This window comes from Salvia hispanica, chromosome 1 (genome assembly GCF_029641045.1).
Source record: "Salvia hispanica isolate PSC_SH4W2 chromosome 1, Shi_PSC_v1, whole genome shotgun sequence".
NCBI classification, from domain to species: domain Eukaryota; kingdom Viridiplantae; phylum Streptophyta; class Magnoliopsida; order Lamiales; family Lamiaceae; genus Salvia; species Salvia hispanica.
This window is the reverse complement of record NC_142692.1, coordinates 28421703-28444208: the sequence shown is the minus strand read 5'-3', so window position 1 is coordinate 28444208 and position 22506 is coordinate 28421703. Positions and strand designations below refer to the sequence as shown.

Here is a 22506-nt window from a genome sequence, read left to right as displayed (position 1 = left end):
TTGTAATAATATAGATAGCCCATTGTTTTGTATGCGAACACTAATTTTTATTTTTCCTTTAATTTATTTATTTTAATGATTCATGAAATTATAGATGTTTCGAGTACATTAAATACATATTCTTACTATGCGTTAGTAATAGTCTCAAAGTATTTTTTTTTTAGCATTCAACTTTTTAATGGGATTCCGTATTTCCGTTGGTCGTTTTAAGGATATTAATTTGTATATGTACTAATTATTTAAGAAAATTGAAAGACTTGTTGTGCACTTGATTTAATTTTACTGGTTAAAACTTGAAAATATTCTCATCAATCTAAAAGGCACACATTTTTCTTAGTTTTGAGTTTTAAGTGCTCGTTGATACTCTCCCTATTTCACTGAATGACGTGGATCATGCATTCGTATAGCAATAATATTGAAAATTATCTAAAAATAGTATGTTTTATTATTGTTAGATTTATAGTTTGACTAGTATAAAATTCTCTTATACTTAAAATCTACATATTTTATTATTTTTCTACTTAGTCATGTAAATGTATATTTGTTGTTTTCTACTTAGTCATGCAACTCGAAACAGTTTCGTCGTACGATTACATGCCAGTTTGCAGGAGCGATGTCATCTCACTAGCTAATTAAAGGAGGCTGAGCTAAATAGAATATGTTGCTGATAATTGAAGAATGTAAGCATATTTGTATGATTCATTTGTAGTCTCCTATCGACGATACACTTTCCTTTTTAGTTTGTTCACTTTTAAGATAAACCATTACTAAATATAGAAACCATTTTATCTCTATTTTATTTTTTCTCACTTATTTTATTTTCTCCACCTAACACACAAAATAAAATTGCATAAATCTCGTGTCGCCCAAGGAAAGGTCATCTTTTTTGGAACATAGGGAGTATGATTCAATGACTTAGTGCTTTGGATAGTTCTCAAATAACTACTCCCCCCGTCCCATATTAAGAGTCACATTTCTTTTTTACCATAAATGTCAAGTAGGTTTCACATTCCACTAACTCATTTCACCCATATTTTATTATAAAATCAATATAAAAAAATGGGTCACTTATTCCACTAACTTTTCCAGTCCAATATTTATTTACAATTTCTTAAAACTCGTGTCTACAATAGGAGTAACTCCTATTATAGGATGGAGGGAGAATATCATTTCTGCAAACTTGTCCCTGTTAGTTAATACTTTGAGAGTTTTCATCAATGTATCTTCAAGTATTGTTCTTACCGATAATTTAGTTAGTAAAATATTTACTCTATAACTATGTTAAAGGTTTGAGTCATAATAGTGGGAAAAAAACTTTTTTTTTTCCATTCCATTATAACAAATAAATACTACTCCATATAGTAAAATAAAGAAAGTTGTGATTGTTGTTACTGATCAACTTTCAATTGAGATTTGAATTCAATAAGGTTTGGCTCCACAAGTAAAAAAGATTTAAAAAATACTGTACATAACTAATAATTCAGTGGTCGGCCCTCCCACATCATAATGTGGCTTGGTTTAAATTGTTTAGCGGTTATATTATCTAATTGCAGACATTAAATTTATTATTTTCGCCAATTAATGGAATTTTTGCAAATTATTGTTTAATTTTTTTATATATTGAATTAGTTAACACTATAAATTACGTATCATTTATTCATTAGTACATTGTTATATTTGTTGGACAGTTAAAAGGAGAATAAATAGAGGTCAGCTTCGTTATATTATCGTTTCTTTGTATATAGTATAATAAAATTTGTTCTACACTATAGTACAGTTTTAGCTCGTTGTAACTCTTTATCGAGCTTAAAACATTCAAAATAGATAGAAATAAGACACTCTGAATTTATTAAGCAATGCTAAACATGTAAATGTTGATAATGGTTTACGTGGTTCGGCCATAAAAGCCTACATCCACGAGAGAAGACTATGATACTTTATTCAATACGCAAATTCAGTAAGATCACATACATGAACAACACTCAAGAACTCAATCAACAAACGCACAACTTCGCGTTTACAATTTTGGATGAGTTCCTCGCAAAGATAGTGTATCTCACCGCATGTATATCTCTGTGCTTCTACTTTCTATACAATGAATCAACCCATTATGTGTATATATACGGTTGTATGTATATTAAGCATCCACCAGCTCAACACAACCATATCATAATTTCTCACACACCTTTGAAAATGAAAATAAAAATATAAAAATATTAGTTTTTTTTAATATTTGAAGTAATATTATTTATCGTTACAATTTCAAAATACTCGTGTAGTCATGTAAAAGTGAGTATAATAATCGTAGAAAAATTACTTATATAGATCTATCGTTTAAAGGAAATGTCCAATCAATTAAATCGTAGTTCATCATGTGAAATTATATGGACATCTTTTACCGCTATCTAATTAGAGTGATTTATTCATATTTATTTTAAGTTTTTTATGAAAAAAAGTTAAATTATCATGGAATTTACTGTCTATACACATAAATAGAAATTCTAAATTACTGAGGATTGAACTGAACCTGATAGAACTAGTTAATGGGGTACACAAAATTGTTATTTTCTGAAGAAACTACAGTATACATATGTCCTTATGGTTCATAAATGTCTAATTAATTAGCATCTCATGATCTCTCGCAACTTGGGTGATGAAACTAATGAAGTATTTGGTTCGAGACGACGTCGTTACAAACAGGGGACATGTTCTGTTTAAGATAGCGATAGATTGAGCAAATGATGCAATATTAGGTGTCTCGTGTTGTTTCACTATCTCATGGATCCTCTCACACGAGGGTACACATATTAGTAATATTTTAATGGTCCAGATCATAGTTTTGAGTTTGTACAATATTTAAAGTTTTCATCTGATCACATTATTCCTATTAATATAGAGAGAGAAACCAGAAATGTAATTGTATATATTGATGCTTATGGGGGATAGAAGATAAAATGAAGGAGATGATGATGAAATTCCTTCCTTGAAGCTAAAATCTCTCTCTCTCACCCTTTTTTTTCACTTGCGTATCAAAGAAGAGAAGTAGGAATATTGGAAAAATAAAAAATAAAAAATGAAAGGATAGTAACATATCATATGGTGTGGAGTGGGAGAGAGTGATTAACCTTGCACACAACCAAGCACTAGCACCCATTAATGTCTGAAATTTAAATTATATCCACCACCAACTAATTATTTATCCCCACACACATGCGATCCAATATTGCATGACTTGACATGTTTTCAAATTACTACGCAGTCCCAAAAAGAAGGGGGGAAATGAGAAGAAATTTATAAACATTTTAACTACTTTTGACATGTCGTAATTGGTTGAACAACTTATTTAATAAGCTTACCTGGAGAGAATTTGGTGATTATAATTTATTAGCTTGAGCTTGCAGGAACTCATGGTGGGTGGGGGGCTGTTTGGCGGTATTGATTTTTTTCAACTTTTTTTTTATCGGAAATTTATACTATACAGCTTATTTCTTTAGTGATGAAAATCTGGTAATGATGGCTTTGCAATTGAAATAAGAACGATCCATATATAAATAGTCAAAAACATGACCTTATTCTCAAAATAAGTTGATTAGAGCACAAAGGAATATTTTCGAAACAACAGAGTTCCAAATTAATTAATTTGAGTGTAATTTGGTGAGATTTAATTATCAAATTAGGTCACATCCAATATTAGATCATTTCCTCATGACTCGAGACACTGAAGCACTTCAGAAAATAAGAATACAAGTAATCACGAGTTGAGCCACTAGAAATATTTAATTTATCTAAGCAATTAAAAAATATGTAAGCTGTAATACACAAAAATGCTTATAAAAGTATTGAAAATTTGAAAGTTGACAATTGTAAAGTTAAATTGCAAAGTGAAAAGTAGATGTCTAATTGAGATGTTAATGATCCAAATTTGTCTCCCCGGTGGATCAAAATGATCCACACTTGTTACTTTAACTTAGGAGTTAACCACCAAACCATTTGTCTTTTAACAAAACGTTTTATTCGAAGCCCAAAACTAATAAACAAAAGAAAATAAAGTGTTAATAAGAAGAGTAAAGTTGGGGGTGGTTAATCTATCAGAGAAAGTTAGTATAATTGGACACTATTTGCGTAAGGAATATTATGATCAATTCCTAAGAATGTATAAAAGGTTACACACCTAAATTGAACTAATATATTTACTCAAATTCATTATTTATTTATTATCATTTAAAACAAAGTACCACACATCTGGGGTGTTATCCTACAAAACTATTTTACAAGCTAATAATAATATTAAGTGGAAATCTTCGATAATTAAAACAATATTTTCCTAACAAGAAATAATAGTCATTCACCATTGTATAAGATAATGGATGACAGAGGTGTGTAGTCCCCAACCGTATTTGCGAACGAATCACTCGAGCAATATTAAGACAAAACCGACCTTCTTTTTATCCTCCAAAAGAATGATACGAAAATCGGATTCTAATAGTAATATACATAATCTAGTATAGTCCAAGATGGAATATATAATTATGTATTCAATCTCAAGTGCTTCCTTTTATTTCTCATCGAAAACTAATCCCAAAATAGTGCGCAATAAGCAATATCCATGATTAATTAAGCACATGTGATTTGGAAAGCAAAATAAACCTAGACCGTTGTGTTCTAAAATAACAACAAACTGAGATCCTATAACTATCGGCGTCGAATCTGTCGATATAGCCCATATACTCTATAATTAATTTACCACACTTTCCAGCTAACAATGACCATGCATCAAATTATATGTGATGAACTAAAGTCTACACAAGCCTAACATGAACGTGGCATTTGCAACTTTTTCCCTCATTTGACTTGCATATATTCAAATAGATAAAATTGAATTATGCTTCTCCACGAAAAAAGAAAATTCACAAACGTGTGCGTGTGTTGTTGTCAGACTGTTTCCAAGGGCACATTTGCTTTGTGATCTTAGCAAGGGATGGGATTCTATCCAGCTATGGTAACATTAAAGAATCACTTCTTGAAGAAAACTATACCTTTTACAATGAATCAATTCTTGATGAAAACTATACCTTTACAGCAAAGGAATAAAGATCAAACTAAGGGTCACGATTATACATAAATGACTTCCTCAAGAGTTTCAAACTACTAAAATATTGAACGAGAGATGATGCAGTGGGATACAAGGTATGTCCATCATGGAATATGAGGGGCGAGCATACCTGCTGTTGAGAAATAATCTTTATTTATTTTAAGTGCTCTGACCAAGAACCATTTGCCTTATCATGAGACTCCACCGACATTATTTGAGCTCCTTCAGTATTCTTAACTGAAACAACCACACTAGCACATTAGTCAGATGCAAATTTTGGTTAACGGCTCTACAAAATGAAATGTTGAACTAGATATATTAGAGCTTCTTGTGCAAGTAATAGCTGAATATATTTGTCAAGCAATGGATAATTTTATGAGCTACAAATGAGAGCTGTCTAATAGTAGTAGCAAGGAATACCTTCAGTCTATGATAATGGTGTTGCAATGTTTTCTCTTTCTCCTCCGGGCTTTCCTAAGGATACGCGCAGTTTCATTTTTGACTTCATCTATTGAATATTTAACTATATCTAAAACAAGAAAAAAGAAGTCACAGTTGGAATCGGTATCGCCACTGAAATGGTTAATGCACAATGATGATCAATGAATTTATATTACAACTTCATAAGATCATGTATTTATGATGAATGTTAACAAGACTTTTGTGGCTTTTTTGCAGACTACTCATATAGCACTGACTGTCAAAAAGTCTTCGTTTCGGCTATAAAAGCTACTCTGAAGACTTCAGAATGAGTATATTATAAATGTACTGAGTAGACAAAATTATGCAGCAAACAGAATCTCTTAAACTATAGTTGGATGAATCAACTGAAATATTACCTGTTCCCTTTTCCTTGAACAAGCAGGAAAAACCAGCATCAATTTCCTCATCTGATTCAATAACAATATTGCATTCCTGTTAGCAGATCAGTATTCATTAATTATTGCCCATCAAGTATTTTGCACATGTACATGCAGTCTGCGAATAAGGTGCATCTGAGACTACTGCAGAGCATATAGTCGACTAATACTAGCAACCTATGCCGATTAAGCTTACATATACCTTAAAAGTATAGGTAAATCTTACAAGTGCACGGAAAAGAAAGTAAGTAAAGGCATTAAAAGCTACCAATCTTACAACCTTTTTTTGTTCACTTCTCTTATTATATTTTCCAGCTTGAGGGGATGTAAGTTCTGGCTTTACTGATGTCCAGCCTCCCAATTTGATCTTTGGTGGTAGAGTTGTTTGCTGTGTTTTTAAATGCCCTGTTGTACTGCAACCAAGGAAACTTACAGTCCGTACGAAATATGGAGGCAAGCTTGTAAAAGAATAAGGAAATGAATCAAAGAGAAGATTTAATTCAGGTACTCCATATAATCTAGAAACTAAGGCAGGGATTCAGACTTTGATGTACTCTAGGCCATAAATGCAGATGGGTGCATGTCATACAGGCATGTCAAGACTCAATAAGAAAATATGGCCAGCTTCTACGTACATAATTATTGTTTAAGCATTCTGCCAGACTTTATGTTATCATTGAAATGTTGTTTTTAGCTTTGAATGAGTATAATCACACTTAATTGCTGTAGTCATCGCACCACTTTTACTAGGACACTGTTGGGATGAAAACACAAAATGTATGGTCCAGAAGACTTAATACCACAAAGTATAAACTCTAATCTGTCTGTAAAATCAAAACTCTAGCATTTGGAGAAAATTCAGCAAATATGTATGTGTTATTGAAGAGGAAGATACAAGATTATACACCAGTTCCAATCAAAAGAAGCCTGATACGTACTTGTGTGGAAAAGGAACTTCCTGAGGAGAAGGGCGACAGGGGACAGCCTACGCAAGCATAATAAAAATGTTGAAGTTTTCTAATGGCAATTTAAGATACCTCAAGCACTTAATGAATACTTGAAGGGCTTACAGTTGCAGAGAAAAGTGCTTTTGACCCGTTTGTTGAGGAAGTTACTTGTTTTTGAGTGATCATCTTCATACTGCAAGAAAATGCCTACAAGATACGAACAAAAGACATGATCAAATAAATCTGATATAGAGGGCAGCACCACTTGACCCCCTCTATTTAAAAGTTAACCCCAGTCCTTTAAAGATATACTATAGAGTGCTTTACATGAACATGCCTGTATTTCTTTGCAGAAATCCTTGTGCAGATTGTTTTGTAATTTCACCATTTGACTGTCAATTTTCTCAGATAGATCTGACAGAGATGACTTTGTCAACCCTGAATTGTCTTGGTTCATAAACTGCTTAAGTTGATCATACAGAGATTTTAAGCCCATGTCCAGGCAACTCTTGATGGCTTCTTGCCCTTTGTTCTGGTAATTGTAATTTAACATGCTTAAAATTCAATAGCATGTCCTTTAATGAAAGTACCAAGTTTTTCTGAGAGTCTGCTGAAAACTTCTTACCAGCAGCTGCAGTGAGTCCTCATTGGAGTTCAATTTCTGCCGCATGTCTTTTGCTGAACAAGCATGGCAAACAAGTAATGAATATGAATTACGAGCTGATGGTTAATAAGAAACCTGACTCTTTAAATTCCATAATTTATCCTTTGTCAAATTCTACAAAGTGAAGCTATGACAAATTTTACTCAACTAACAATCAGGTAGCTCTTAGAGACTTAAGACAATCACTTCACATGCAAAATTTCTGGTATTGGGAGAAGGAAGCTTATGGATTTTTCTCTAAATAAAACCTTTAACATGGAAGCATTTAGTTTCTATAACAACAAGAGGAGATCTGGTATACTTACTCTCTAATGCTACTTCTTTTGTGCCCTTGTTTACTTGCATGATGTCACCCTGAACAGAGTCCAAGATCAGTCCAAGCCTGCTCAACGAATTTTCTATCGTTCCAATTCTGTGTTCAAGCTCTTCGTTAATATGACCTGTTTATATAGGAAGTTCAGAAACTAATTCTAACAAGACAAGGACTAAATTTTTTGTTATTGGTTCATCTTTACTAATCTAACTAAGAAATGCTTTAACTTTGTTTCCAGAAAGGCTCCACCTAAAATTCAAAATTAAAGTATTTCAGATTTTCATGGAGTTATTATTACTTTCATTATCTAACTTGTAACTCCAGAACAACTTCTTGTCAAATGTTTTAAACTACTAAAGAATGCTTTAGCCAGCTAAATGATTTCTACCTCCAGGTTCAATTAATAGTCAAGGTGCAAGTCTTACATTTGTATTCTTGACCAGACCACTTGCGCATCAAGTGATTGGAAGTTCTAGATGCAATCATCTGATTCTCATCTCGTGCAGAATCAACTAGAGCCAAGCAGCTTGTCCTCCTCGCTGAACTCTCTCTATCTTGAGATCCTATTTTCTATATTTCAAAACAAAGGAACTTAGCAAGTGAATAAACAGGTGCATTCAAATATATTAGAATACACTGCTTTTAAACTATCTCAGAGAGAGTATCCTCTCTGACATTCTAATCCAAACCACACAACTAAGTGTAAGTATACTATACAAACATGCATATATGTGGCTAAATATTCAACAAATAACAAACATCATATGCATCATCACCTCATTAGTCAGGACTTCATCTTGAGAATTCTGTGAAAACTGAGAAAATAGGCCATGCTGAGAAGAAACTCCCTGTGAAAGTGACAGCTGAGGTTGTTGTGGTCGAAGCTGTGATGCTGTTTGGCTTCTCCCGAAGATAGAAGAAGACTCTAATCCACTGGAAACTCCACTCGATCTCCTAATTGATAGTACAATGTAGGAAAAACACCACGGGATAAAAATCAACATCGAAGCAGTATTTCATTGTAACGTTTTTAGCATTTCCAGCATTTTTTTTCACAAATTATACATTGATCTACTCATCTTTCACATTTCCTCATCACTACGACGTGCATCACATAGATACTCATCCAAATCTAAAAACTAATTCCAAAAATTAGAGTTAAGTACACAAACACAAGCAAACTGAGGAAGAAAACAAACCTAGATTGAGGAGGAAGAACAGAGATGGAGCTGAGGTCGCAAGCTTTGTTGATCTTCATTTTCATTTTTTAGATCGGCAATCCAGCTTCGGCGCGAACTCGCAGATTCAAAGCCGTTGAACTTCGAAAACAGAATTTCGAGATCAAACCGATTTCCAATCAATTAAACTTTTGCGGAGAGTTTCTGCAACACACTGCGTGAGCGTGTGCGTGAGCTGGGGGGAAATGGAGGGAAAAAAGTTCCGTTTGTGGGGTTTATATTGAGAGAAGTTGGCGGGATTTGGGTTGAAACAACTTGGCCCAATATAGATTTGGGCTTTAAGCTGGGCTGGCCCTTTCTGCAATCGCTCGAATACTTCCAAAATGGCTGATTATTTATTTTAACTTTTTGTTTTAACTAATAATGAATGGCTAACTTTTGAAAGCTTAAAATTAAAAATGAAAAAATCTCCAAAGATATATATATATAGGGGTGTGTTAGGGTCCTTACAGCATCTTAGTGTAAAACACAGCACTAATCACAGCCCTTAGATCCTTAGATTGGATGGCTGTGATAAGCTACATTATCATACTAAAAATGTACATTATTCGCCGAGGTACATTATTAGAATGGAAATGTACATTGTAAGACTAAAACTGTACATTATTAAACTAAAATGCTACATTATTATCCGAGCTACATTATTAGTCTAAAATTCTACATCATTAGATGACACGTGGCATTAATCTAACCGTTAGATCATAAGATCCAATGGACTGCAAGTGTTTTGAGTTTTACTTATACTTAGCGTTCTGACCTGAATACATCCCTATATATATATATATACCGCGATTAATCCGATTTTATTTTAAAAGATTGCTAACAAAACTTAAAATATACTCATGAAACCTTCCGATTTGCCAGTGCTAATTTTATGCGAAGTTTTTCACTATAATTCAACAACTTTTTTGGGATTTACTGGATGTCGTTGTAGTATCATAAATGATGTGTTACTGTGGTATTTAAAAGGTAGTACTTTCATAATGCAATTACGTATATATTATATGCACTATATTATATAAAGTATAATAAACAAAGATGTATTGCTCAATATGAAAGTTAATCGTAATCATCTATTTAGTCAGGATTTATGTTCTGCATAGAATCTATCCATACATTTATTGTCTGTAGTTTCTCCACGTTACATATGGTTCCATGATTTTAGAAAAAAAAATAAGGTCGCCCCAAAAATATGAGTCATACGGATCATGTATCTGCAAATGTTGATTTTTTGTGAATGCATTAAATGAACGCGTCTTCGTTGAAAAGTCATTCTTGATATATTCTCGAATCAATTATATGGAGTATACAATATGTAATTATTTAAAACCCAATTTTACTTTTGACTATACCACGATTGTATGACAGGAGTGGCTTTTATTTAAAATTGAATGACAGGACTCGGGAGTATGGAGTATATCAGTTAGTATCTTGCTAAATTTGATATTGCAAATGGACTAGTAATATTTTTGTCTTACGGGTCTTAAATTGATAGGTATGGACATGTTAGGGTGTCACCACTCCTTAAAATAGTATCATACCATTGAAAAACTCGGCCAACAATTTGTTGCTCTTTATACAGCAATTTTTCTTGTCCAGCAATATCCAACACACTATATAGCAATCTATAGATGGTTGTCTAGCGTATTGAATAGTGTTGTGTGGCGTTTATAATATTGTTGTATAAGTGGTGTCATAGTGTCATTTTAAGAGGGGTCATTTTAACACAAACCTTAATAGGTATTCTGTTTTTAAGTTTTTATAATTAAACATTTTAACTTTATTAAGATCTATTTTCAATTTATTTTCCTAGTCGTACAAAAGCTAAACGCGATACGTATCTATGACACAAAACTAGAGATATAATAATTGCTTTGTAAATATTTTATAAAATGATTTTAGGGTATGAAGAAAATTATCCTCAGATTGAAGATAAATTGTGCACTAAACTTTAATCTTTTGCTCTTTTAGATGCATTTATTTGCCCCACTTAATTTTAGTTGAGACAGTAAAAATAATTAATAAATAAGTGGAGTGTATTTTAAAAGTGTAAATTATGTGTTTATAAGTAGTTTTCTTAATTACATAAAAATATGCTTTATCGTTATTTTAATGTAGAAATTATAAAACGTGACAGAGGTGTCAGAGACTCGACATTTGGACATTTGGTAATATGATTGTCTATGCTTATCAAATTAAATATTTTTAAAATTAATTTAAATATTTTAAAAATCAAATTAAATATTTTACCTCCAGAAATGCATATATATTGAAATATCTTCTAATTTGATCAGTTAAATTAGACTTCATTATGACATCATTTAATGGTTGTCGGCAAAAGTAATGAAATGTCTGAACTGAGGCTGGAGGAGTGATATTTGAACCCTACATAATTACTCCATTCTGTATTTTGTTAGTTATATTTGAACAATAATTACACAATTTAATTTACTGTTTTGAGACTTCTATAATTTAAAATCTCACTTTAATTCTTTTTATTATAGACAATTGACTCTATATCCCACTAAATTATTACACTCACGTTATCTAATTGATTGGCTTTTGAATAAAAATAGTATGTGCAAAATTATACTCCTCCTATCTTTGTCTACAGTCATAAATTATTTTTCAGTTGATCGTCTATAAAAATTATTGGCTTTTTAATTAAAATTGTGAGTGCAAAATTCCAGTACCTTCATCCACAACAAGTAATCTACTCTCTATATACTCATTTTTTTCATTTGTTTCATTTTCGTCCGTCCATCTCCTATTTATTGTCTACTTTCATTTTTTACTATAAATGGTAAGTAGATCTCATATTCAACTAACTCATATCATTCAGATTTTATTACATAACTAACGTATAAAAATGAGACTCACGTTCCATTAACTTTTTCAATTCACTTTTTTTTACATTTCTTAAAACTCGTGTCAAACACAAAATAGACTAAGAATGGAGGATGGATGGGGTATTTTATTTTTATTTTTTTTGCCCTATATGTAGAAATGAATCTCTTTCTATTTTTATAATATTGACAACAACAACTTTTTCACTATATCTCCTACTTTTTTTTTTCTGACCCTCTCTCCTATTTATGCCATATAATAATTTTTTTATACTATTTTACTTTTTTTTTTTTATATATTTTACTATTTTTTTATTAAGAATTATATCTATCAAAAGGTCAAAAATTTTTAATAGTAGATGGATATACATTTTTTATATATTAAATAGTTAATAAATAGTACTTCCTTCGTCCCAAAAAAGTTGAGTTGTATTTCTTTTTAGTCCGTCCCAACAAAGTTGAGTCATTTTCTTTTTTAACAAAAGACAAAACATCTAATCACTCTTTTTTTTTTATTCCATCATTTACTTTACTCTCTCTTATCTTTCCTACTTTTTTCATCTCTCTTATTTATTTAATATAAATTCTTAACCTCTGTGCCCAAAGTTTTGTCTTAACTTTTATGGGACGGAGGGAGTAGTATAAAATTTCTTTGAGATAATACATTATTCTTTAGTGATCTAGTGGGAACATGCATTCCCTTCGGCCAGTGCCTCTAGTATTTGATGGAGAGTGACTTAGAGCATATCCAAGGGAAAGGGTAAATGGAAAGGTAAAGAGAAATAACTATCATATTTACCTTTTTTTTCAAAAAAATTCATGATCCAATGAAAAGGGTATATGGGGAGGTATTATACCTTCTTTCATTTTGAGAAGGTATCTTTACCTCTTCTTGGTAGAAAGAGTAAAATGTTAGTTATTTTTATTTGCCTTTTTAATTTACCTTCTTTCCTTGGAGTACAGTACTTTTTAAGAAGGTATAACTACTTTTTTGAGAAGGTAAATGAGAAATATACATTTTCAATTTACCTTTCTCCCTTGGAGATGCTCTTAGAGCATCTCCAAGGGGAGAGGTAAATGAAGGGGTATAGTCATATAACTACCATATTTACCTTTTATTCATGAAAATCATTCTCCAAGGGGAGAGGTATTTGAAAAGGTATTATACCTTTTCTCATTTTGAAGAGGTATCTTTACCTCTCCATCAATGGAGAGGTAAAATCATATAACCACCATATTTACCTTCATTTCATAAAAAATCATTCTCCAAGGGGGTAGGTATTTGAGAAGGTATTACACTTTATGTTTTTTAATGCATCTTGTACTATTATTTTACTTTTTTTAAATGATATACCTTTCTATATACCTTTTATCCTTGGAGTTGATTGCTTTTTAGAAAGATATATTGCATTTTTTGAGAAGGTATAAGCATGATATACCCTTTTCATTTACCTTCTTCCCTTGGAGTTGCTCTTATACAATTATAAATCTCAATATATTCATTGACGACATAATACTTGAGACATTTAATCACAACATATGTTATCTCAAATATATAAATTGCTAGACCTAATAGATTTAAACTCTACATTTTCAGATTAATTATAGTTATAATCCACTCACGATAAATGGAAATCCTAAGAAATTGGCCCCATAGAAAAACTAAGATAAGAAAGTTCGTGTAAAATGCTCATTTTTGTCTATCTTATACAACAATTGAGTGTTGAAAAGTGGTCCAATCGTGAAAATTAAGTTTATGACTTAATGATTTTTAAGAATTTTGAGGAGATGGAGTATGACAATTGACAAGATACCCTAAAAAAAATCAACTGCATAAGTAATAAGCACATAAACTTTTGAATGAATTAGGTTGGGGTTGAATTTATAGTATTATAACATTAAATTTGCAATATTATACGTAAAAAAATAAGTAACATACTTCATTGTCCAATATAAACCCTCAACAAATTATTAGTAGTACTATTAATTTTTTTTAAAAATTCTGTCGTCACATGTAAGTTATTGACCATTAAATTTTGTATTGGTTATGCATTTAAATTTAGTTTGGTAATTACTCTATTCTGGGTAATGTGATTTGAAGAAATTATTGGGTACTCCTACGACTGCACATCTCCACCGACGACGAAGTCTTCCGCTCGTTTGACTTGCAGGAATATTCGTTTAGCATCAAATCAGTTTGCGGCTGTATGTTCTATCAAGAGATAATCTAGAATAATATCCATCGTATTCGAAAGTAGTATCACAACTACTACTGTATAATTAAAATATCTACTGGAATAAAATAACTTTTTTTTTTTGTTATTTCTCACTTAATTATTTGCTTTAAGATTCGCATTAGTTCTCTTGATTCATAACTAATTAAAAAATTATGTATTGCTTCCCGTCCCGATGTAGCATCACACTCGAGATACAAGATTTTAGGAAAATATTGTTTTATATCAAACGGAGGAAGAAAATATAATTTTACATATTAAGCTTTTATGTGATAAATTAAAGGCAAAACACATTCTTAGGTCCTTATACTTTAGTCAAAATGTTCATTAGGACCTTGTACAATTTTTTCGTTTCAATAAGTCCTTATACTTTTCACAATATTTTTATCAAGTCCTCGTACAATTTTTCGTTTTAGTAGGTCCTTATACTTTTATCATTACTTTCATTAGGTCCTTGTACAATCTTTTATTTTAGGGACTTTTTTACATTTATCTTGGATAATAATCTAAATTTAATTAAACTTAATGAACTTTTTAATATTCCATTATTTAACTTAGCATAGTCTATAAAGATAAAAGTAAAAGATATTTTAAAATAAAAAATTGTATAAGGACCTAATAAAAGTTATAATCAAAGTATAAGGACTTACTAAAACGAAAAAATTATACGAGGATGTGATGAAATTTATGAGAAAGGTATAAGGACCTATTAAAACCAAAAAATTGTACGAGGACCTAATGAACATTTTGATTAAAGTATAAGGACCTAAGAATGTGTTTTGCCTAAATTAAAATGAAAAATATAATATCTATGTACCGTGAAACTAAGGGAATTGTTAATTGTTGGCACTGGCAAAATATACGCATTCATGACCAAAAAATTTAATAGAATATGGTCAGGGCAAGTCAAGCCTAAGAGTTTCATGGTAACTATTAGAAATGAGTCCACACTTATATAGAGAAGCTAGGATCATCACCAAGTTAATATGGGACAATAATTTGGAGAATTTAACACGCCCCCTCACGTGTGGGCCGGAATGACACATCGGACTTCCATCACGTGGGTAGGCAAGAGAAGAGATAAAGAGATAAACCATCATCTACTTGGGCCCTGCTCTGATACCATATTAGAAATGAGTCACTCACCCCTTAAAAGGCCTCATAAGGGGAGGGTTATCCACACTTATATAGAGAAGCTAGGATCATCACCAAGCCGATGTGGGACAATGATTTGGAGAATTTAACACGCCCCCCACACTTATATAGTAGAGAAGCTAGGATCATCACCAAGCCGATGTGGGACAATGATTTGGAGAATTTAACACGCCCCCTCACGTGTGGGCCGGAATGACACATCAGACTTCCATCATGTGGGTAGGCAAGAGAAGAGATAAAGAGATAAACCATCATCGACTTGGGCCCTGCTCTGATTCCATATTAGAAATGAGCCACTCACCCCTTAAAAGGCCTCATAAGGGGGAGGGTTATCCACACTTATATAGAGAAGTTAGGATTATCACCAAGCAGATGTGGGACAATAATTTGAAGAATTTAACAGTAACTCAATATTCGATGGCAATACAATAATAGAATTCTAGGAATACTGATTTTCTTTATCTTCTTTTAATTGAGTGTTTTTCATCCTCTTGATTTACTTAATTAATTAGTACTACTATCTTTTATTTTTACAATGATAACAATGAATATCTATAGTTTAATGACTTTAATTAGGAGTAATATGTCATACTGTAACCTAAATCGACTGAAGATACATATACTAAGGCATGACAACTTGATTGCTAAGCGCATTGTGGTAATTGAAAAAAAGTAAAAATTATTTTTTCAAATTAAAAAATCAAACGTGTAATCTTTAAGCTGAAATTGCTAGTAGAAGGTAAAAAAGTAGTAGCAACTTTTACAATTAACATACAAAGAATATAAAATTATTAATTAAACCATATTATGGTAGGAGACTAGGAGGAGTAGTATGTAAGTTGTCAAGATATTATCATGTGTTGCAAGCTTGCAGCAATAATAATAAGTTGAGGTGACTTCTCTCAAGTCTCAGTCAACCCAAGCTTCCTAATTTCCCAACACTTTCAATAACGAAAAATCTAAATTTGTTTTATTCATATTACATCTTCAATTTTTTTTCCATTATTTTTTCGCATATGTCAAATGATTCCAGACAAGTAACCCCTTTATGCAACCGCCATTTCTGCAAGCTAAAATCCAACGTCCATTTTTGTTCAGTCATTTCATCATCAATATAAAATGCACACTTTTTGGATGGATTTACTTGAGCTTTTGTGATGGCTCTGGTGGAAATTCCGGGGGCTGTTAACAGAATCCGCTTCCCGGACATCAATTTGGCGCGTTTTAGTTCGAGGAGCAGAGGAAATATGAGTCGCGAGCGGGAAATTGTGGAGGAATTGGAGCCCAGAACCGCGCCGTCTCCGGCTCACAGGGAGGAGACTATGTACGTGGCTTTGGGGAAAGATGTGAAGGGGAGTGAGGCAACGCTGATTTGGGCTTTGCATAATTCTAGAGGGATGAAGATTTGTGTTCTTCACATTCATCAACCTGCTCAGAAAATACCATTGTGTTAGTATTCAAATTCAATTGTTGATTAATTCCTTTCTCTCTGTGTTTGTGCGTGTGGTTTCTGTTAATCAGCTGTTTGTTGCAGGATAGCTTCAGAGTTTAGTTGTTTTGGAATTATTGATTGGATTGATCAGTATATTATCTTTTGTGAATGCAGTTGGTGAAATTTGTAGTGGTTTGGTGTTAGTGAGAATGGGAATATTGGGGCTGTTCTTATTTTCTCCTGGGGAAATCAGTGTTAATCTCTATGTTGAATTTTTTCTCTTCCTGTTTTTATTATAGTTTTTTCTTCCATGAATAAATTTGTAAGTCCTTAATATGTAGCATTATGATAGTTATGATTCCTTAACGATCAAACAGATCTAATTGTAGTTTGAACTTATCATCCTATTCTACTGCCTTCCTGCCATTGTTTTGGTTTTTGTTTTGTTTGTTTTGGAAAGATATAAAGTATATAATGCCAGACTTATCTTGCTTTCTTAATGGTTGCAGTGGGTACTAAGGTTGCAATTAGTAGGCTGGAAGAAAATCAAGTAAACGCGTATCATGAAAATGAGAGACAAGAGATGCTTAAGATTATTGACAAGTATATCCAGATTTGTGAGCAATCAGGGGTATGAATTGTTCCCTTTGTTTTCTTAACGTTGTTTTTTCCTAAATTCTAATTTAGGTATTCCATTTAGAGCACTCCCAATGGTCCGGCTAAAAACTCCCTTATTTCTCCCTAACTCTTGCCACATCAGTGCCACATCAGCACTAAAATTTATCCCCAGTTTTTAGCCAACTGCTCCAATGGTTTCTCCCTTATTTCTCCCTTATTTCTCCCTAACTCAACATTTCATTTTTACATCATCATTTTTAATATTGTTTAATTTTCCCTACAAATGTTTTTAATAAATAGATTTATAATGAACAATTCATCGTTGTATTAATCATTGGAAAATATAATACAACGAGAAAAAAAAAACTACAAATAAAAACCATAAAAAACAAAAGATTTAAAAAAACAAAGATTTAAAAAAAATACAAATAAAAATCATAAAAAACAAAGATTTAAAAAAAAGATTTAAAAAAAACTATAAATAAAAACCATAAAAACAAAGATTTAAAAAACAAAGATTTAAAAAAAAAAAAAAATTATCGCCGATTTATCGCCGAATCGCGCCCACAGTGGGCGGCGATGATTCGGCGATAAATCGGCGATAATAAGGGAGTTGGCGATAATAAGGGAGTTTTATCGCCGAATTATCGCCGAATTCACTCCAACGCCCGGCGATAATCCGGCGATAATCGGCGATTTTTCGCCGGATTTAACGCCGACCCATTGGGAGTGCTCTTATATGTCTTTGCAACCTGAAAATATAACTAAAAGGACAACTGATGATTTGAGCATGTGATGTTCAACGTTGCACCAAATGTAGCCTATGATAGACACAGACTGTTTTGTGCTCTTACTATATTCATATACTTATTGAAATTTTGTCTTTTGTTTCACATTCATCTGGAGAGAATTCCATCCACATGCTTCTGCTTGGTTCTGATTTCTTTTGCTTATTTAGGTGAAAGCTGAGAAACTATGCAAAGAACTGGACTCTATTGAGAAAGGCATAGTCCAGCTCATACACGAACGTGACATAAAATGGCTTGTCATGGGAGCAGCAGCTGATAAATCTTACTCAAGGTATATTGCGAAATGTTTTTATTTGAAATGGGCCACTCACCACCTTAAAAGGCCTCATTAGGGGTAAGGGTTGTCTACAATTTTATAGATTAGATGGGATCTTCCCCAAGTCGATGTGGGACAAAATTGAGAGATTGTAACAATTTTCACCATACAATACAACAATCAGGAATTTCTTGAACAATGTAGATCATGTACCCATTAAGATTATAATTTACTATCTTGTACATGTCTCTGCATAGTTTATTAGTATATGGCAAATCTTCTAGCCAAATGGAGTTGGGGGTGAAAGCTTTTATGTATCTTCCTAATCATTTTTGCTAGTCAGCTAAGTCTGCATATTCCATTCCTAATCATTTGAATAGTGAATATTTACCATTTGCTAGTCTGCCTCATCATTTGGAAGATTATGGCAGCTAGTGATGTACCTTCCCTTGGCTTCATAATTTCTTAACTTTCTATCATGACTTTATTTTTTGAGTCGTGATTTATTATGTATACTTTTCAGAAAAATGAAGGAGCCAAAGTCTAAGAAAGCAATCCATGTGCGCTTGGAGGCACCTACTTTCTGCCAAATTTGGTTCATATGCAAAGGAAACCGCATTTATACAAGGTATGGATTTAGTGTCGAATTATTTGAGGATCTTGCAATTCCTGCCTCCTAGTATAGAAACCATGTGTTTAACTTTTGAACTAGATAGAGTGCATAAATATGATCATTTGTGGTTGAGAATCAAGTTCATTCTTGTTGTGATTTGTTCTGTAATATTTTTTTTTTAAAACAGTGAATAGTCTCATACAGTTTCCACTCTATGCTGACCAGTTCTATGATTCATTTTTATCAAGGGAAAGTAAATTAGATGGTGTTAACATAGAGGAATACTCTCCACCAGTTCAAGCAAGTCCAAATTCTGAAGTTGTGCAGACCTGGAGATCGCGTTCACTTGCTGAAGGGGAAAGGGGTCGAATGGAGCTTCAAAGATCAGCAATAAGTCATAGGAGGTTCACGTCTGAAAATAATGGCATGCATTTTAGCAGCCCCGGAAGAGGTTCTCCTTGTAGCAGTTTGAATCAAGAAGGTAACTCTGACCGGGACAACCAAACAAGGAGAACTCCTTCAGTAGGTTCACGCTTTTCTTCTGGTTCGTCTGGTGAAATAATTGACAATTCAGCTGCAGACCACGTTTCAAGCTCTCAGAACTATCATTCGTCCTCAGTGGCATCCAGGGTAAGTATATTACTTAAGCATAAAACAGTTGTCTTATATAAGCAGCATTGGCAACTAACTCTACATGCCCAATAATAATCTGAACACAATATACATTGCTATTCCATGAAATCTATAAAATTCCTGAAAATTTTATGCAATAAGTTAATTGTAGATATACGTCAACCAAAATGTGTTGAACTTGCAGACACTTCTCAGCAGAAGCTGTTTAAATGTTTTTCTGACTAGTTGATGATCTTCAACAGGATAGCAGTATGGATGATGAATTTTATACTAGGCTTGAGCAATTTGCAGTGGAAGCACAAAATTCTCGGAAAGAAGCTTATGAGGAATCAGTCAAGCGTAAAAAAGCTGAAAAAGAAGCCATTGATGCTTTTCGCCGAGTAAGTCGTTAGCACGGCTTTCTTATTTTCTTCCTCATACAATAAGGATCAATTTCATACACAGACATGTATTGTGTTACTTATATAGATTTTAAATTGCACTTGTTCTGTCTCATAGCCATAGTATTTTTTAAAAGTTAGTGCTATTTTTGCTTGTTAGTACAAACTTTTCTATCAGTTCGTTGGAGCTGTTAAATTTTTGAAAAGAATTGCATAAAATATTGAAACTAATAATGCTCATGCAGTTCTAGTCTTGGCTCTCTAACTTCTGGTTGCTAATCTTTTAAGCAAAGCCTTCATCAGGAATGACTTGAGAGATAGCTAATACATATTGACTTTACATTATAGGCCAAAGAATCTAACGCAATGCTTGCTGAGGAGCAAAGACACAGAAGAGAAATTGAAGAATTACTTGCAAGTGCCAGAGAAGAAGCTGAGAATATGAAATGGCAACTCGGTAAGGTCACGGAAGCACTCAGAGTGGCTGAGGAACAGAAGCTTTTCCTAGAGCGTCAAATTACTGATTCCGATAAGATGGTGGAGACGCTGGAACAAAAAATGTATGCTGCTGTTGAACTTTTGCAAAAGTACAAAAAAGAAAGAGATGAATTACAGGTTCAGAGAGATGACATCCTCAAGGTGGCAGAGGATCTGAGGAAAAGACAAACCGAGGAAGCGTCAAGTTCATCTGTATCTCAGTTCTTTTCTGAATTCTCTTTCTTCGAAATTGAAGAGGCAACAGCTCGCTTTAGTCAAACCTTGAAGATTGGTGAAGGGGGTTATGGAAGTATATATCGAGGGAACCTTCGACATACTCAAGTGGCTATAAAAATGTTGCATCCAGATAGCTCGCAAGGACCTTTGGAATTTCAACAGGAGGTAAGTTAGTGCGCTGCTCGTTCATACAAGGGTCCCGACATCCCCCTCGCCCCAGTATCTCCTCAACTAATATATGGTGAACGAATATACTATTTTAATTTAACACTTCTTGTTTCAGGTAAATATCCTGAGTACGTTGAGGCATCCAAACATAATCACCTTGGTAGGAGCCTGCCCGGAAGCTTGGGCACTCGTTTATGAGTATCAATCGCATGGAAGCCTTGAAGACCGTCTAGCTTGCAAAAACAATACACCGCCATTGTCGTGGAAAACTAGAATCCGTATAGCGGCAGAGCTCTGCTCTGCGCTAATCTTTTTGCACTCTTTCCACCCTGAGGGAATTGTCCATGGTGATCTGAAGCCTGCTAATGTACTTCTTGATGCCAACTTCGTATCCAAGCTTAGTGATTTTGGAATATGCCGCAATCTCCCTCATGATGAATTATCAGTACATTCGACGCGATGTTGGAAGACTGACCCGAAAGGGACGCTTGGGTACATGGATCCAGAATTCCTCACAACAGGAGAGCTCACTTCAAAGTCCGACGTGTATTCCTTTGGAATTATATTATTGCGGTTGTTAACAGGAAGACCTGCACTGGGTATAACCAGGGAAGTCCGATATGCATTGGATAATGGTAAGTTGAAAGATCTACTCGACCCAACAGCTGGCGACTGGCCATTCGTGCAAGCAAAACAGTTAGCCCATCTCGCTCTCAGTTGCGCCTACAATAACCGTGGCCGTCGACCAGATCTTGCTTCTGAGGTGTGGAGGGTGCTCGAACCGATGAAAAGATTCTGTGGGGCTTCCCTCCGCTTTGGTTCTGAAGAGCAAAGCCACATTCCGGCATACTTCATATGCCCCATCTTCCAGGTCTGTTTACACATGCTTTTACACAGTATCGATCATAGATATTGGCAAGAATCTTGAAATCAACCACATGTCTTTTTCCTACCACAACTGGCTATAAATCTATGCATTATTGTCCTAACTTCACCATCATTGTGTGCAGGAAATAATGCAAGATCCTGTTGTTGCAGCCGATGGGTATACGTATGAATCGGAAGCATTGAAAGGATGGCTGGAGAATGGGCATGATACATCACCTATGACTGACCTAAAGCTTCCACACTCCGATATGGTGCCTAACCACACTCTCCGTTCTGCAATACAAGACTGGCTGCACCGACGGTGAAGCTGCCAAAGCCTTGTCATCTCCTTTAAAATATAAGTAGTACTATGTAAATGTCACTCTATAGGCTTATTACACACATTTTGTTGTAAAACTTGTCTCCTCTTTGTATCGTGTTTTTCCTGCACCGCCATACTTTGACGCAGAAGCAGGCAGTGGAAAAGCTTTTCACTTCGTAGTATAAATGTTTAGCTCTTTAGATAAAGTTTAAAACTCAAATTTTGTTTAAGCTCTTGATTCTTCAAGATCCTATACAATTTTTTATACATATAGATCATTATATGCTGTGTGATCGCAAATTACTCTTGAAATTGCAATCGCAAATCTCGACACCTCGTTTCGAT

At 33.5% G+C, this 22506-nt stretch overlaps 2 protein-coding genes across 2 annotated transcripts; one reads left to right on the top strand and one right to left on the bottom strand.

Moving 5' to 3' along the window:
• Positions 1 to 4776: 4776 nt before the first annotated feature.
• PRD3 (putative recombination initiation defects 3) lies at positions 4777 to 9255 on the bottom strand. Its single transcript, XM_089062377.1, has 12 exons — positions 9076 to 9255; positions 8653 to 8830; positions 8302 to 8446; positions 7869 to 8003; positions 7525 to 7577; positions 7222 to 7431; positions 7023 to 7106; positions 6891 to 6937; positions 6233 to 6365; positions 5932 to 6007; positions 5513 to 5621; positions 4777 to 5329 (listed from the first exon to the last, which is right to left on the bottom strand). Exons 1-11 carry the CDS (start codon positions 9138 to 9140, stop codon positions 5515 to 5517), a joined length of 1233 nt encoding a protein of 410 aa, XP_088918503.1. The 5' UTR covers positions 9141 to 9255; the 3' UTR covers positions 4777 to 5329; positions 5513 to 5514.
• A 7076-nt stretch (positions 9256 to 16331) lies between these two features.
• LOC125221758 (U-box domain-containing protein 33-like) lies at positions 16332 to 22442 on the top strand. Its single transcript, XM_048123989.2, has 9 exons — positions 16332 to 16798; positions 17291 to 17412; positions 18358 to 18479; positions 18988 to 19092; positions 19326 to 19707; positions 19953 to 20090; positions 20439 to 20969; positions 21088 to 21843; positions 21983 to 22442. The coding sequence occupies exons 1-9, from the start codon at positions 16507 to 16509 to the stop codon at positions 22163 to 22165; spliced, it is 2631 nt and encodes an 876-aa protein (XP_047979946.1). The 5' UTR covers positions 16332 to 16506; the 3' UTR covers positions 22166 to 22442.
• The last annotated feature ends 64 nt before the right edge of the window (positions 22443 to 22506 follow it).